At 37.8% G+C, this 13,754-nt stretch overlaps 1 protein-coding gene across 2 annotated transcripts in view; it reads right to left on the reverse strand.

The window, feature by feature from the left end:
- FBXL17 (F-box and leucine rich repeat protein 17) overlaps positions 1–13,754 on the reverse strand; it is a 303,097-nt gene that overhangs the window by 193,066 nt on the left and 96,277 nt on the right. For both annotated transcript variants that reach the window (XM_075527088.1, XM_075527089.1), the window contains exon 6: positions 9,310–9,440. In XM_075527088.1, coding sequence (XP_075383203.1) covers positions 9,310–9,440 — 131 coding nt within the window. The remainder of the gene's footprint in view (positions 1–9,309; positions 9,441–13,754) is intronic.

Consider the following 13,754-nt stretch of genomic DNA (forward strand, 5'->3'; position numbering starts at 1 on the left):
TTTGATAACAATTCCAAAGAAACTGTTCTCAGAAGCCTTTAATAAAGTGGGTTCAGGGCTTATAACGAGAAGCTGAAAGGACTCCTAACTCTGATAAGCATAGTGGTTTGGGGGATAACTGGTGAGATATGTGTGGAACCATACCCCAAATTCTTTTCAAACCACTTGTAGACTGGACTGAAAAGTAACATAACTTTTAAAGCAAAGTTATACAGAATGGCACAAATGTGTGGCCACTGCTAGATTCCGTGGGAAGTTCATCTTGCATTCCTGGGCATCTAAGATGTCATTTTCATATAGTATTGCACAACACGAGCAAAAACTAAATTATGTAAGATATCACTTCACTGAAATAAGGTATGAGTGACAACTCCCAAGTCTACCAACTGAAACATTGCAGCATAAGTGCTACCTCAATGTTGTGATGAAATATTACAGAATATCTGTTTCAATAATCATAGTAAGAAGAATCATGCAACTTCACATTTTAATTGGTTAGGGAAAAAACCTGATCCCTGGTAACTTGTTCTTACTTGTGAAATGAAAACCACTGTACTGGGTCCAGATGCCCAGGTTGCTGGCAGGGGGGGCTGCAGGGTGGTCTCAGTGAGGAGAGGTTGGAGCTGCCCCATGCCAGACACAGCTGGCTCCAACAGCCTCAGGGCACAGCTGAGCCCTTCAGCCAAGATGGTGGCACCTCTGGGAAAGCATATTTAAGAAAGGGCAAAAACAAGCCAAAAACCCACCAAACACTGAGAGGAAGAGGGAAAAGAAAGAGCATGAGAAACAGCAATACAAATACCAAGGTCAAGGAAGGAGGAGGTAGAGATACTCCATTGCACTGGAGCAGATACCTACACTACAGCCCATGGAGGAGCCCATGCCAGAGCAGATGGATACTCCTAAAGGAGCTGTGGCCCATGGAGAGCCTACACCAGAGCAGAGGAAACGTGAGGAGGAAGGAGCAGCAGAGAGGAATCACTGTGTACTGACTGTAACACCCCTCTCCCCACCCCGCTCTATTGCTTAGGGCAGTAGAGGACTCAGGAGTGAAGATGTGAAGTTAAGCCTGAGAAAGAGGCAGGAAAGTTGTTGCTTTCATGTTTGCCTTTTTGTTTCTCACTACCTAAACTATTTTAACTAGTAATAAATTGGAATTAATTTTCCCCAAGTCAAATCTGTTCTACCCTAGGCAGTAACCGGTAAGTGATCTCCCTGTCTTTATCTCAACCCATGAGCTTTTTAATTCCAATTTTTTCCTTCACAGTCCCCCCCCTCCCCCCATCTCGGTCCTGCTGAGAAGGGAATGAGTGGCTAGGTGGGTGTTTGGCTGTTAGCCAAGGCAAACCTATGACAAGAATAAAACTGGAGTTATTTATGGAAGAATATAGAGAGCTAAGAGACACAATGGTGTTTTATTTTTTGTTTTCTGTATGTTTAGGTCAAAGAAACTACCATAAAAAATATATAACAGGCCAAGACGATGGCACCTCTGGGAAAGCATATTTAAGAAAATGAAAAAACGTTACACAGCAGAGTGTGAGAGAGAGGAGTGAGGACAATATGAGAGAAACAGCCCTGCAGACACCAAGGTCAGTGAAGAAGGAGGGGGAGGAGGTGTTCCAGGCACCAGAGCAGAGATTCCCCTGCAGCCTGTGATGAAGACGATGGTGAAGCAGGCCGTCCTCCTGCAGCCCATGGAGGACCACGTTGGAGCAGATTGCAGAGGACCACACTGCAACCTGTGGAGGGGCCCATGCTGCAGCAGACAGAGATGCCCTGAGGGAAGCTGCAGCCCATGGAGAGAAGCCCATGCAGGAGCATTTTTCTGGCAGAAACTGTGGTCTGTGGGGGACCCATGCTTGGAGCAGTCTGTTCCTTACGGATTGTACCCCATGGAAGGGACCCACATTAGAGCAGTTCTTGAAGAACTGCAGCCCATGGGAAAGACTCACACTGGAGCAGTTCATGAAGGACAGTAGCCCATGGAGAGCTGTGGTGAGCTAGCCTTGGCTGGCTACCAGGTGCCCACCAAGCTGCTCTCTCACTACCCCTCCTCAGCAGGGCAGGGGGAGAAAATAAGATGGAAAAGGCTCATAGGTTGAGATAAGGACAGGGAGATCGCTCACCAATTATCATCACGGGAAAAAGAGACTTGACTTGGAGAAACTGATTTAATTTATTGCCAATTAAACAGAGCAGAATAACGAGAAATAAGAATAAATTTTAAAAAACCTCAAACGGCCTCCCCCCCCCCCCCCCCCCCTTTCCTGGGCTCAACTTCACTCCCAACTCCTTTACCTCCTCCCCCGAAACAGCGCAGGGCAATGGGGAATAGGAGTTGCAGTCAGTTTGTAACACTTTGTCTCTCACTCCCTACTCCTCATGCTCTTCCCCTGCTCTAGCACGGGGTGCCTCCCACGGGAGATGGTTTTCATGACCTTGTCCAATGTGGGTACTTCCCACAGGCTGCAGTTCAAGAAGTTCTCCAGCGTGGGTCCTTTCCACACGGTACAGTCCTCTAGGAATGGACTGCTCCAGAGTGCATTCCCCACAGGATCACAATCCTGCCAGAAAACACACTCTTGCGCAGGCTCCTCTCCATGGGCTGCAGTTCCTGCCAGGAGCCTGCTCCAGCACGGGCTCTCCACAGGGTCACAGCTTCCTTCAGGGCACATCTACCTGCTCTGCTGTGGGGTCCTCCACAGGCTACAGGGTGGATATCTGCTCCATCGTAGACCTCCATGGGCTGCAGGGGACAGCCTGCCTCCCCATGGTCTTCACCACAGGCTGCAGGGGAATCTCTGCTCTGATGCCTGGACAGCACCTCCCTCCTTTTTCACTGACCTTGGTGTCTGTTTCTCTCAGATATTCTCAATCCTCTCTCCCGGCTGCTGCTGCACAGTGTTTTTTACCCTTCTTAAATACGTTATCACATCACTGATTGCCTCAGCTTTGGCCAAGCAGTGGGTCTGTTTTGGAGCCAGCTGGAACTGGCTCTGTCCGACACAGGAGCAGCTTCTGGCACCTTCTCACAGAAGCCACCCCTGCAGCTTCCCCACTCCCAAAACCTTGCCACATAAGCCCAGTACAAGAGCCCATGCTGGAGCAGAGGAAAAGTGTGAGGATGGAGTGGCAGAGGTGAAGTCTTATGAACTGACTGCAACCCCTGTTCCCCACCACCCTGCACCGCTTCAGGGGGAGGAGGTAGACCAGTTGGGAATGAAGGATTGAAGTTGAGCCTGTGAAGAAGGGGAGGGGGAGGGAAGGTGGTTTATTTTTGCCCTCTTTTCCCTCACTATCCTACTCTATTTTTAACTGGCAATAAATTAATCTGCCCCAAGTCAAGTCTGTTTTGCCCACGACACTAATTGGTGAGTGACCGCCCTGTCTTCATCTCAGCCCATGAGCTTTTCTGTCTTATTTTCTCCTCCTGTCCTGTTGTGGGGGAAATGACACAGCACCTGGGTGGGCATCTGGCAGACAGCCAACATTAACCCACCACTCTGGACTAATCACAAAGAATTACTTTTTCATATATTTTTTCATAATCACTTTAAAAAAAAAAAAGACAACCCAGAATTTAAGGTAAATAATTCACCAAAGCATGCTAATTATCTTTCTTTGTCCAACTTCTATGCTTTATTTTGAAATTTTAAAAATATCTGACAGCCTCAAATCATTTTACAAAACACATCTGCAGGTTGAAGCAAATTTTCTTACAAATTTAATTAAAAAGTATGACATTCAAAAGAATGAGTGACTTAAAAAGTAAAATTAATTTGTGTTATATTATATAACTTTTTATGGAGTTCAAGTTTTTAATGTAGCTGACTAAACACCTGATAAATATGCAGAGAACTCAAAGGAGATCATCTTTCAGATAACACTGAAAAGATGAAATTAAATTAGAATTAAGAAATGCTAGTATTCACCTAGAATGATTCATGACAAAGATCACATAAAAGTACAGTTACTTTTCTGGAAGGCTTTACTATATCCCCAAATCCAGATTATATAAAATGACAGGAATAAGTATCAGTGCTCCTGTAGCACCTTTCCACTTCAGTCAGATCAAAGGTGATGAATACTAAGATGCTATATTAGCATTTGTAGTCACCACAGATAAAATGAACATTTTTGCCTGTGCAAAAATATAGACAAGCTGAAAGCTTTATACATTTGTATTTTAGAAGTAGTTTTATTAAAATAATTTCCACATCAAATATGCAGAGACTTATACTTTCAGGAAGAGAAGATTCATGTTATTATTTTTCTGGCAAATAATTCTAGCATTCACTAATCCTGCATTTTACTAAAAATGTACTGTAATAACTGAGCTACTATCTTGATGCTCATGTGTGCTAATGAAATGGTGGGGCATCCATATATACCAGCAGCTCTGGGACTAAACATAGTGAGCTAATGACCTGCTGAGGCCATCTTCAGCATCGTATCCTCTATCCACAACACATCCAGATCCCAGCAGATGTTCCCAAGGCTGATTAGATGGGTTCACATGAACTCATGGTAGGCAGTCAACAAAAATTTTTTAAACGCTTCTCTAGCATATGGAAGACCACGTTAACAATTTACTCTGCTAAGTAACAATGTAGAAACCCCCATATGCTCTATGCCAACGAGTATGACACCCAATCCTGAGAAAATGATGCTGCATTAGTGACCCAGCAGAATAAAGCAGATGGAGCCTCTTCAAAGGAGAAAATACTCCTTTCTCCTGACTGTGCTGATGCACAAACATTTTGGTGTTCAGGCTTATGGTCTGGCTTCCAACCATTTACCACATGTCCGCTGAATTTCTTCCATACCTTGACTTCCTGACTACTACCCTTGTCAAAAGTCTCTATTTCCAAGTTCCTCCATCTTGGATTCCAACCAGAATCTTCACCAATGAGTCTTAAACATTACAGTATGGGGAAACTGTCCCATTACACCATTTACTCTGGTATATCCACAGTGCTATTTCATGAAAGCACTACAGAAGGACAAGCAGTTTTCTCAGAACTGGTATAGTTAGACAAAATCCAGGTTTCCCATCTGTGCTGAAAGCTCAGGGAGGTGCACATAATGCTTATCTTCCCCCACATCACTAATCAGAAGTCTGATGGCGGTAAGCAATACCACTATAAGGTCATCAACCAACATTACTCGCTGTTTTACTGTGCCATGCAGATACTGTATATCTGCCTCCAAGTCACAACCATAGCTTACTCTCAGCAACCTCCAGATGCTCTGCAAATCTCAGCACCTGCTAACAAAGTCACCTACAATCAGTGTGTGATAAATTACGTGAAAAAATACAGCTCTCTTGAGACATTATTACAAGAACACTTGGCACCACCTACAAAGGAAGGACCAAAGTTCTCAAATGGTTGGGAAATTATTGTCCTGTGACTGCAAAACCAATCATTAATTTTGTTACGCAGGTGGAACAGTCATCCCAGTCCCAGATGACTGGCAGTGCATTGGCACCAAAAAACCCCTCACTGTAGCTCTAGATAAAGTTCCTTTCCTTATCTGCATTATTCCCTGCACCATGATGTTTATTAGAAGAACCGTAAATACAATAGCGGCTGGCAAACATCCTCTATACAAATATTACTAAGGGAGTGTTTTAGTAAAAAGGATGACTTAAGCAAGCAGAAATACTCTAAAGACTTCAGAGTCACTGCACAGCTTTTAAATGTCTATCTCCACGTGAACTATGTAATACAGAAGTTGAAGTGAATTGCAACTCAAAGTCCACAGTGATAAGAGTCACAAAAAAATGTTAGATTAACTGCTGCTTGCTCCTTGATCATTTATGGATATAATACATAGCAGATGTTCCTCAAACTATGAGAAAAATCACGCACCCCTGAAAACTTTGCCAGTACATCATACTACATTTTCCTGAATCCCCCATGAGATTTATTTCTAGATGTCACTATTTTTATTGTCTAAATTGAAATTCAGGAGAAAAATGCCGTGACCATTAAGACAACTTCAAGGTGATAAAGTTATTTAAATCAAGCCTCAGAGTATATTATTCATATCACCATGTACAGAGAACTCACTTTTACTCCTTTCCAATTGCAAAGACCTGAGATAATCTACTCATGATGCATAACTAAAGAATTTGCAAGTTTGGTTTTGTTCGTATTTGAAAGAAGTAGTAGGACTGTTTCTGTAATGTATTTAATGAACATGATAAATAGTATCTGAAGCTTTTGAGGGAGCTTTAATACTTACAGAAGAAATCATTATGTTAGATTACTTTAATAGGTCTTTTTTTGATCTTGCTTAACTCCCAACTTTTAGAGACTTTTTTACAAGTCATTTTAAGAGATCTATTTTTCTTTCATTTTAAAACTAATGTCAAAAGTATCTCAGCTGAACATACTGAACATATTTTTTGCCTTAGGTAAAATTAAGTTATTTTTTACTGCCCTACATAAGCCTTTTAGATGCATACTTTCAAAAACAAAAATAGCTTTAAGCAAACCAGAAATAATAATCCTTGCTAATTCTTGCATGTGCAAAAGAATCACAGCAGCAAAAATCTTAGCAAGTGCCTGCCATGCAGAGATCCTGCACTCTGTAAGTTTCAGTTCCTTTCAGTTACTTAGCAAGAAATGTAATGGTCACAGCATTAGATCTAACACTGTGTCACAAGCAAGAGGGGCCACAGCCTTGCTTACAGAAAGAATTTTTATGGATTTCTGTAAACAATAAAGAAATCTAAAATAAAGTTTTAAAACCAGTGACTTACTTCTGCTGTAAAACCTACCAATAATCAACTACCTTTAAGAGATAATTCACAGATACATCTTTAAGCTATACCGGTATTTTTGAGAACTGTCTAGTCTTTTTTTCACCCTTGATTCTGCACAAAGGAATGGAGGAAAACAGCTTTTCAAGGCTTTAAAGAAAAGAAAAACCACCCAACCCTCAGTCATTCTAGAGAGAACAAAAAAGTGTCTCGTTAAGTTTGAAAAAAATCTGGAATACAAGCCCTACATAGGTGGATCTCACAAGTAAGTAGGCTTGATAACGGGGGGTGGGAGGTGGGGGGGTGAGGTGGTAGAACTGATCTATTTTAAAACCAAGAGTCAAGTAAAACATTAGACTGCTGCTATCTCATATGTGTTGGAAACAAAGATAAACAAAAGGTTTACTCAAAGGTATCAAGATGCAGAATCTCCTCTGACATCCCCTCTGACTAGGAGCCATCAAATGGCATCAAATAAAAAACAAAAAAAAATAAAGCTCATCTTGCCTTAAATCATTAATAAACTAATTTAGTCAGTTTAAACTAACTCGGCTTTTTACCCTAGGTAAGCACCTGAACAGTCCTGTGAAATTCTGAAGGATCACTCATATCCTCAAAGTGAATATGCTCATAATACTCTGAAGAACTGGTGTCTATATTGATTAAAGCCCAGTGGTTGTATCACGTTCCTTTTATATAATTTTCAGCAATTCTTAATTCAGCATTTAGGAGGAGTAGGGGAAATGACCTTATTCAGTTAAGACTGAATATTTGGAGCTTCATCTCACTTGTAAAACAGGAAAAATACTTGAATTGCCAAATGACTGCCTATGAATAAGACTTAACAAAGGCATTAACTATTTTCTAAATTCTCTCTTTGTTTGCTTTTAGCTAGAAGCTAATTTAAATAGCTAAACTTAAATTTGTAATCAAGTTTTAGTTATCAGTCACATGTTGAAAAAGTATGGACAGCTATGATCAGAAATACACAAAAAATGGAAAGAACTATGGAGACAAAAGTCAACGATCTAGAAGTTTACATACAACAGCAGATTATTTGTCATTGCTGGAAAGGGTTTCCTTTTCTTGTTAAGCTTCATAAATCTAACTATATTCAATATGAAGTTTGAGTCATATGCATATAATTAAAAGATCTCTTTCTTATTCTACTAATTCTAGTAAAATAATTTCAAGAACAGTTTGACATCAGTTTGGATGATACTTAGCAGGTTGTCCTACTCAAAATGTTCATGCAGAAACGTATACCATTTCTAAGTACTTTAATTAAAACCTGAAAAGTGTCTGTCTTTTAAATTTACATTTTTATTCTTAGTATTTTTTCTGACTTATTCTAAAATTTTCCATTACAGTAGCCTTATTCTGCATATTAAAATAAGGTCCTCCAGACAGAAAGATCTGAGGCAACTGAATGCTTTCAAAACCAGTGAAGTTACATTAAGGGTCTGACCTAAAACTACAAAACCAAAAAACAGTCTTAAAGGCTAAAAGGAGTTATAGTAAAAGTTCAATGGTGCTTCCTATTCAATACATTTCAATTTTAGTATTTTTAGAACATTATACTTTCAAAGTGTAAGCTCATTCACACTTTAGTACATTCTTAAAGACTTCAGAGAACCTTGAAAGAGAGTATGTTAGGAAAAAACCTGTAACCATGGGGAAGAAGTACAATTACTAAAACACATCATTCTGGTTTATATGAAACTGTTTTAGAACCCCTCTCTGTTAAAAGTGTTTCTTTCCTTTTGTTTAAAGCACCAGTTATAATAAACCAATCTGTTAAAAGTAATTCAATATGTTCCTTCCTGTGCACCCTGAGGTAGTGGCTTTGCTCAATTTTCTCATTTTAAAAAGAAACCTCCACTTTTTAAATTCTCAATCTTTTTCATTTTTCAGCTGATCTGCAATATAACTAAACATCATCTGTGTGCATTTACTTAATGTTAAAATAAATTACTTGATCAGAAGGACAGAATACAGCAGGACAGTAGGTATTCTAGTCAAAAGGAAAAGCCTAAGGTAATGCCCCAGTTATTCCGTCAGTCTCATTCTGGAGAGTCTGTTTGCCAAAAAATGAAGGACTTGTTGCTTTATAAAAAAACATGAATTCCACTACTTTACCCACAAGCAGTTTACTTTTCCTTATGTTGTCAAAAATATGCTTCATTGTTTGTATGCATATAAACCTGTTTAAATCCTGGCTACCTACTGAAGGAGTCATAATTGCAATTGTACATTTCAATCACACATGGTAAAGAGCATATTCTCATGAAATCTACAGGAAACAGATTAGTGCTGCCATCCCATTATAACTAAACTTTTCTCCACTACAGAAATACACAAACACTGTAAAATATGTGTCTAGATGATTTATCCAAAACAAGCAAGAACAAACACGCAAAAAACACTGCTTGCTTTTATTGATCTCCTCCAACCCCCGAGCCATGACAAATTATTCTCAACTAATACAACTAGTTAAATTTGCTTTATACTGGATTTAGATGCTATAATGAAGTTACCTGTCATTAATGATCCAGTTCAGACACAGATTGAGGGAATTAAGGTTTTTGCATCTCTTCACTATTTCCATCACGGTTTCATTGTCCAGTTCTGTGATATGACGCAGATCCAAGCTGGAAAGATTTCTTAGCTATTGAGACAAATATGATAAAAAGAAATAACCTGAAATTTGTTTACATACATAACTGTTATAAAAACTGTTTAACTTTCTGGAATCATGTATAATATGCGCAAGCTAGTCAAGAAAGATGAGATCACTGTATTTTTCACAAAAAGGAAACATATCAGAGGTGTTCATAGAATCCAACTTCAGCAAATTTGGAATTCAGGCACTCAGTTGCTCCATGAAATCAAGACACTCTCACCCATGGTCCAATACAGCTACAATAGGGGCCTAGGCCTTCCTCCTTTTAACTATATGGAGTGTAAGATACCAAGGCAGCATAGCAGCTCATTTAACTATAAGAAAAATAGGGCGTTGAAGGAAGGAGAGACAGCACATTTGTGCTTAGATTCAAATGCATGTGATTAAAAACTCCAGAGTCTAAGGCTTTCAAACTAAGTAAATATTACAAACTCCCTGGAAAATACAGTATTTATACTATAGTCTCACCTGCACAGCCATCAATAATAACCTGGATATTCTGAATAACAAAAGTTGGAGTCACAGAACAATATGATTAAGATTTATACACTGATTAATCTGATTTATTACTAACCATTAGAATGTCCTTCAAAAGCAAACAAAACCCTCTTACTACTTTTATGAGCTATGGATTCAAAGAAGAAAATTTTTACAGATTTCTGCAGTATCCTTAAACAAAGGATCAGTTTAGTCATAATAACCTCCAAGTGCTATTTGCTTTTTAAGCTGTCTGAAATAATCTCTGTTATACTCTGGAAAAATAATTGCATTAGGTAATACTGACACTTTAATTAAATTTACCTTCCCTGTAAGAGAGAAAAAATAATCCCATTCAGTGATTTAAGTCAGTAAGGATTTGACTAATTAAAGGCATACAACTGAGATCATATAATCGGTCCAGTTCAGTAGTTAATTATTAAGTCAATGTATTTAAGGGGAGGGGAAAAAAAAAAATTAAAAAAAAAGAGATAAAAAGAAAAGGAAAAATAAGAGGACTTCAAAAGTAGGTAGTCTTCTACAGAAACTGGTGTTCTGGTGTTTTGCTCCAGAAGTTTTTAACATTCTCCAAACTAAAGCTCAAGATAAACCACATACTGCTTCCAAAAATTCTACAGAACAAGCATAAAATCAAGGCACCTGACCTCTGAGAAACAACTGCAGGGTATGTGTATAGGAAGTAGGACAGTAATATTCCTATTATTAGGATACTACCACAGGTGTGCTGTGGTGGTGCTTGTTGTAATCCCATTGAACTTCTGATAATCTTATTTGCCTATTAGGGAGAAAAGCACATAATGATTGATATTGTGTTGGTAAAATGGACAGATTTTACAAGCTCTGTCTCTCTGCATTTCATACATACTTCTCTAGCAGGAAGTTTAAAAGACTTACCTTCTATGCACCCAAAAAAGCTCCCAACCAATCCCTCATTTTTTCTGCATAAATTACAAGGAGAAGGGGAAGCTTAGAGCAACTTGAATTTTCCTGACCTACATACAGCTATTCATATTAGATGCTTCAGCCTTTATACTATGTTGGTAATAACATTGCCAGTGCCTATGACATACGAAATAAACCTACTGGACAATTCAACAATGCATATGGTCTATGACAGTAAACAAATATTTACCAGGAGACCTCAAAGACAAGTATAAAATCTTTCCATTAAAAAAAAAAAGAATTCTTAACTAAAACATGCTTTCTTTCATGACAACACTCTTCTTAGGAGCAGGTGACAATACTGTTGATTCTTTTGTCATTATTATTATTATTTACAGAGTAAAAATCATAAACTTACAGTAAAGATAAATCAATGCATGGTCAGTGCTTCTTTAAAAAGTGTCTAACTAACATGACTTCAAATTAGGTAAGAGGTAACAGTAGAGTATCTACCTCATTGAGGCAATGATGAATGCAGCAGAAGGAATTCATGATTTCCAAGGAAAAAAAGACTTCTGCATTGCATGGGTAGACTCAAAAACTAAACTGAATTCCTAGTATTTCTATTGACCAAATTAATGGGTTTCCAAGGTAGATTTTATCCTTGTCACAGGAGAATGATCATTCCCTCATTGTTTCTTTCCTTCATACTAATAATGGTCTACCATTATATTCAATATACAGTAACTCAACCATCACTTGCCTTTTTTACTGTCACATTCATTCATTTTAAACAGCCTACCTGACACCTGACCTACTTGGTACGTTAATTCTTCTTTTTATCAGGCTCAACGTACTTGATCCAGAAAACCTTACTGTCTCAGAAGTTTGAAGAGACTGCTTCAGGTTGATACAAACTCCTCAAGCATAATTTGATCTATACAACCTCACTCTTGCCACTTCAGATGAGTGAATGACTTTCAAGAGCTGCAGAAGCGGACACACATTCCCCTAAGTACTGGACCTTCTGACATGATTTTGTATCAATCTGAACATGACAGGTGAAAAGAATACCCCTTTGCCTACTTAAATCAGAGGTATCAACATCTTATTACCAGTCAGCGAATTGTTATAAATGTATATGTAACCATTTTTCTTTACAAAAATGGGACTGATACTGTAATGACAACTGTCCTATTTTATATTTTACCTCAAAAAGTAATTGTAAGGGGTTGATGCTACAATGCTGAATTCTTTATTAATCACTACTATGATAAAAAAAAGGCACCAAAAATACATAATTTTATATTCTACCTCTAACCCTCACATATAAAAGTGGTATGATATACAAAAAATTAAAATTCTCTGAAGCAGACAACTGGACAGTTGGGATGTTCAAATCTTCAGTGCATGCATAAATCTTGAGATTAAAATAGCGTACCTTTAATTAGCATTTTTCCACAGCAAAAGGATGTTCTGCGACTTAAATACTCAATCTTAGGGTGCCAGGATAAATAAAGCTTTTCCTTTTGCTTTTTTCAATCAAAAACAATTTTCTTCATGCAGCAATACCATTTTATTGAGCAATTTCAGGGCCATTCTTCTACAGATACTCACATTTTTCTTCAACTCTTAATTTTATAGCTCTACAAAGGATGCTCAGCATAAACAGAATTTAAACTTTGAACTCAACTCCAGCAGACAAAATGTTTTAACTGAAAAAGGAACATTTAATGTGACAATAAAACAGACAATGCAAATAGTAGACAGAGGGCTTAAAAATACAAAATAGAAAATAGAAGAATTAAGAGAAAGCAAGAACAGTTAAACTAATTTTGTGTGCTACATATATACACAGCCTTGCTGAAAATACTGAATATTGACTCAGTGTTAAAACTGTATTACATAATACAATATTAGCATTTAAATTTCAGAGGGAGTCTAGTTAGATGAATGAGATTAGAAGGGAACAAGATGTTGGTCCCTTCCTCTCAGTCCCACTAACAGACAGAGAATTGACAGCACAGTATGTAAAGGTTTTGTGAGGAGATTGCCTGTTAAAATGTACTGAAAGGGAATTGTTCCACCGTGAATGACAGATGCAAAAGAACCACTTAGATCACAAAATGGTTTTGGACAAAGGAAGTTTGAAAAACAGAGCTTCAGTTCTTTTAAAAAGATATTAAAATTAAAAAATTTAATACTACTATTTTTAAGAAATTACCTACTACATTTGGATCTCAAATATTTTAAATTTTGACAAAATAATTTTTGTTCAATACTTCTGTTGGTTGGTTTAAATGAAATTTTATGGAGGTTGATATATTTAAAGGTTCAGAGATTATCATACTATTTGTGTGCCTGAGTGTTATGGACTTCATAAGACTTCTATCTTGATTACTGGAACTTGTAATATCAAAATATGTGCAATGCTAATTAAGAAGTTGGAGTATTTTAAAATTATAACAACAACAACAACAAAAAAGATGAGATAAAATATGCCTGACTTGAGACTGTTCAAATTTAGGGTAAATTTCATATCCTTTTGATAAAAAATTCCTGTTACCATTGGGATCACAGGCAATTTTGCAGTGTGGGTATATCAACTCCTGTGAATATTTAGCTATTATTGTAGGGGACTACTAATATAATGAGTATGCAACTCGTTTTTTGTTGGTTTTTTTTTTTTTTTTGTTGTTGTTGTTCCCCACATGCTTCCACAAGTCCTGTAGATATATGCTTCCTTAAAAATCATAGAATAGAATAGAATCATAGAATCATTTAGGTTGGAAAAGACCTTTAAGATCAAGTCCAATCGTAAACCTAACACTGGCAAGTCCACCACTAAACAATTCACATAAAATCAAACCTCCTCAGAACTAAAGCCAAATTATTTCTGAAGGAAAGTGCTTATAAGGA

Source organism: Mycteria americana, chromosome Z (assembly GCF_035582795.1).
Source record: "Mycteria americana isolate JAX WOST 10 ecotype Jacksonville Zoo and Gardens chromosome Z, USCA_MyAme_1.0, whole genome shotgun sequence".
Lineage (NCBI taxonomy): Eukaryota > Metazoa > Chordata > Aves > Ciconiiformes > Ciconiidae > Mycteria > Mycteria americana.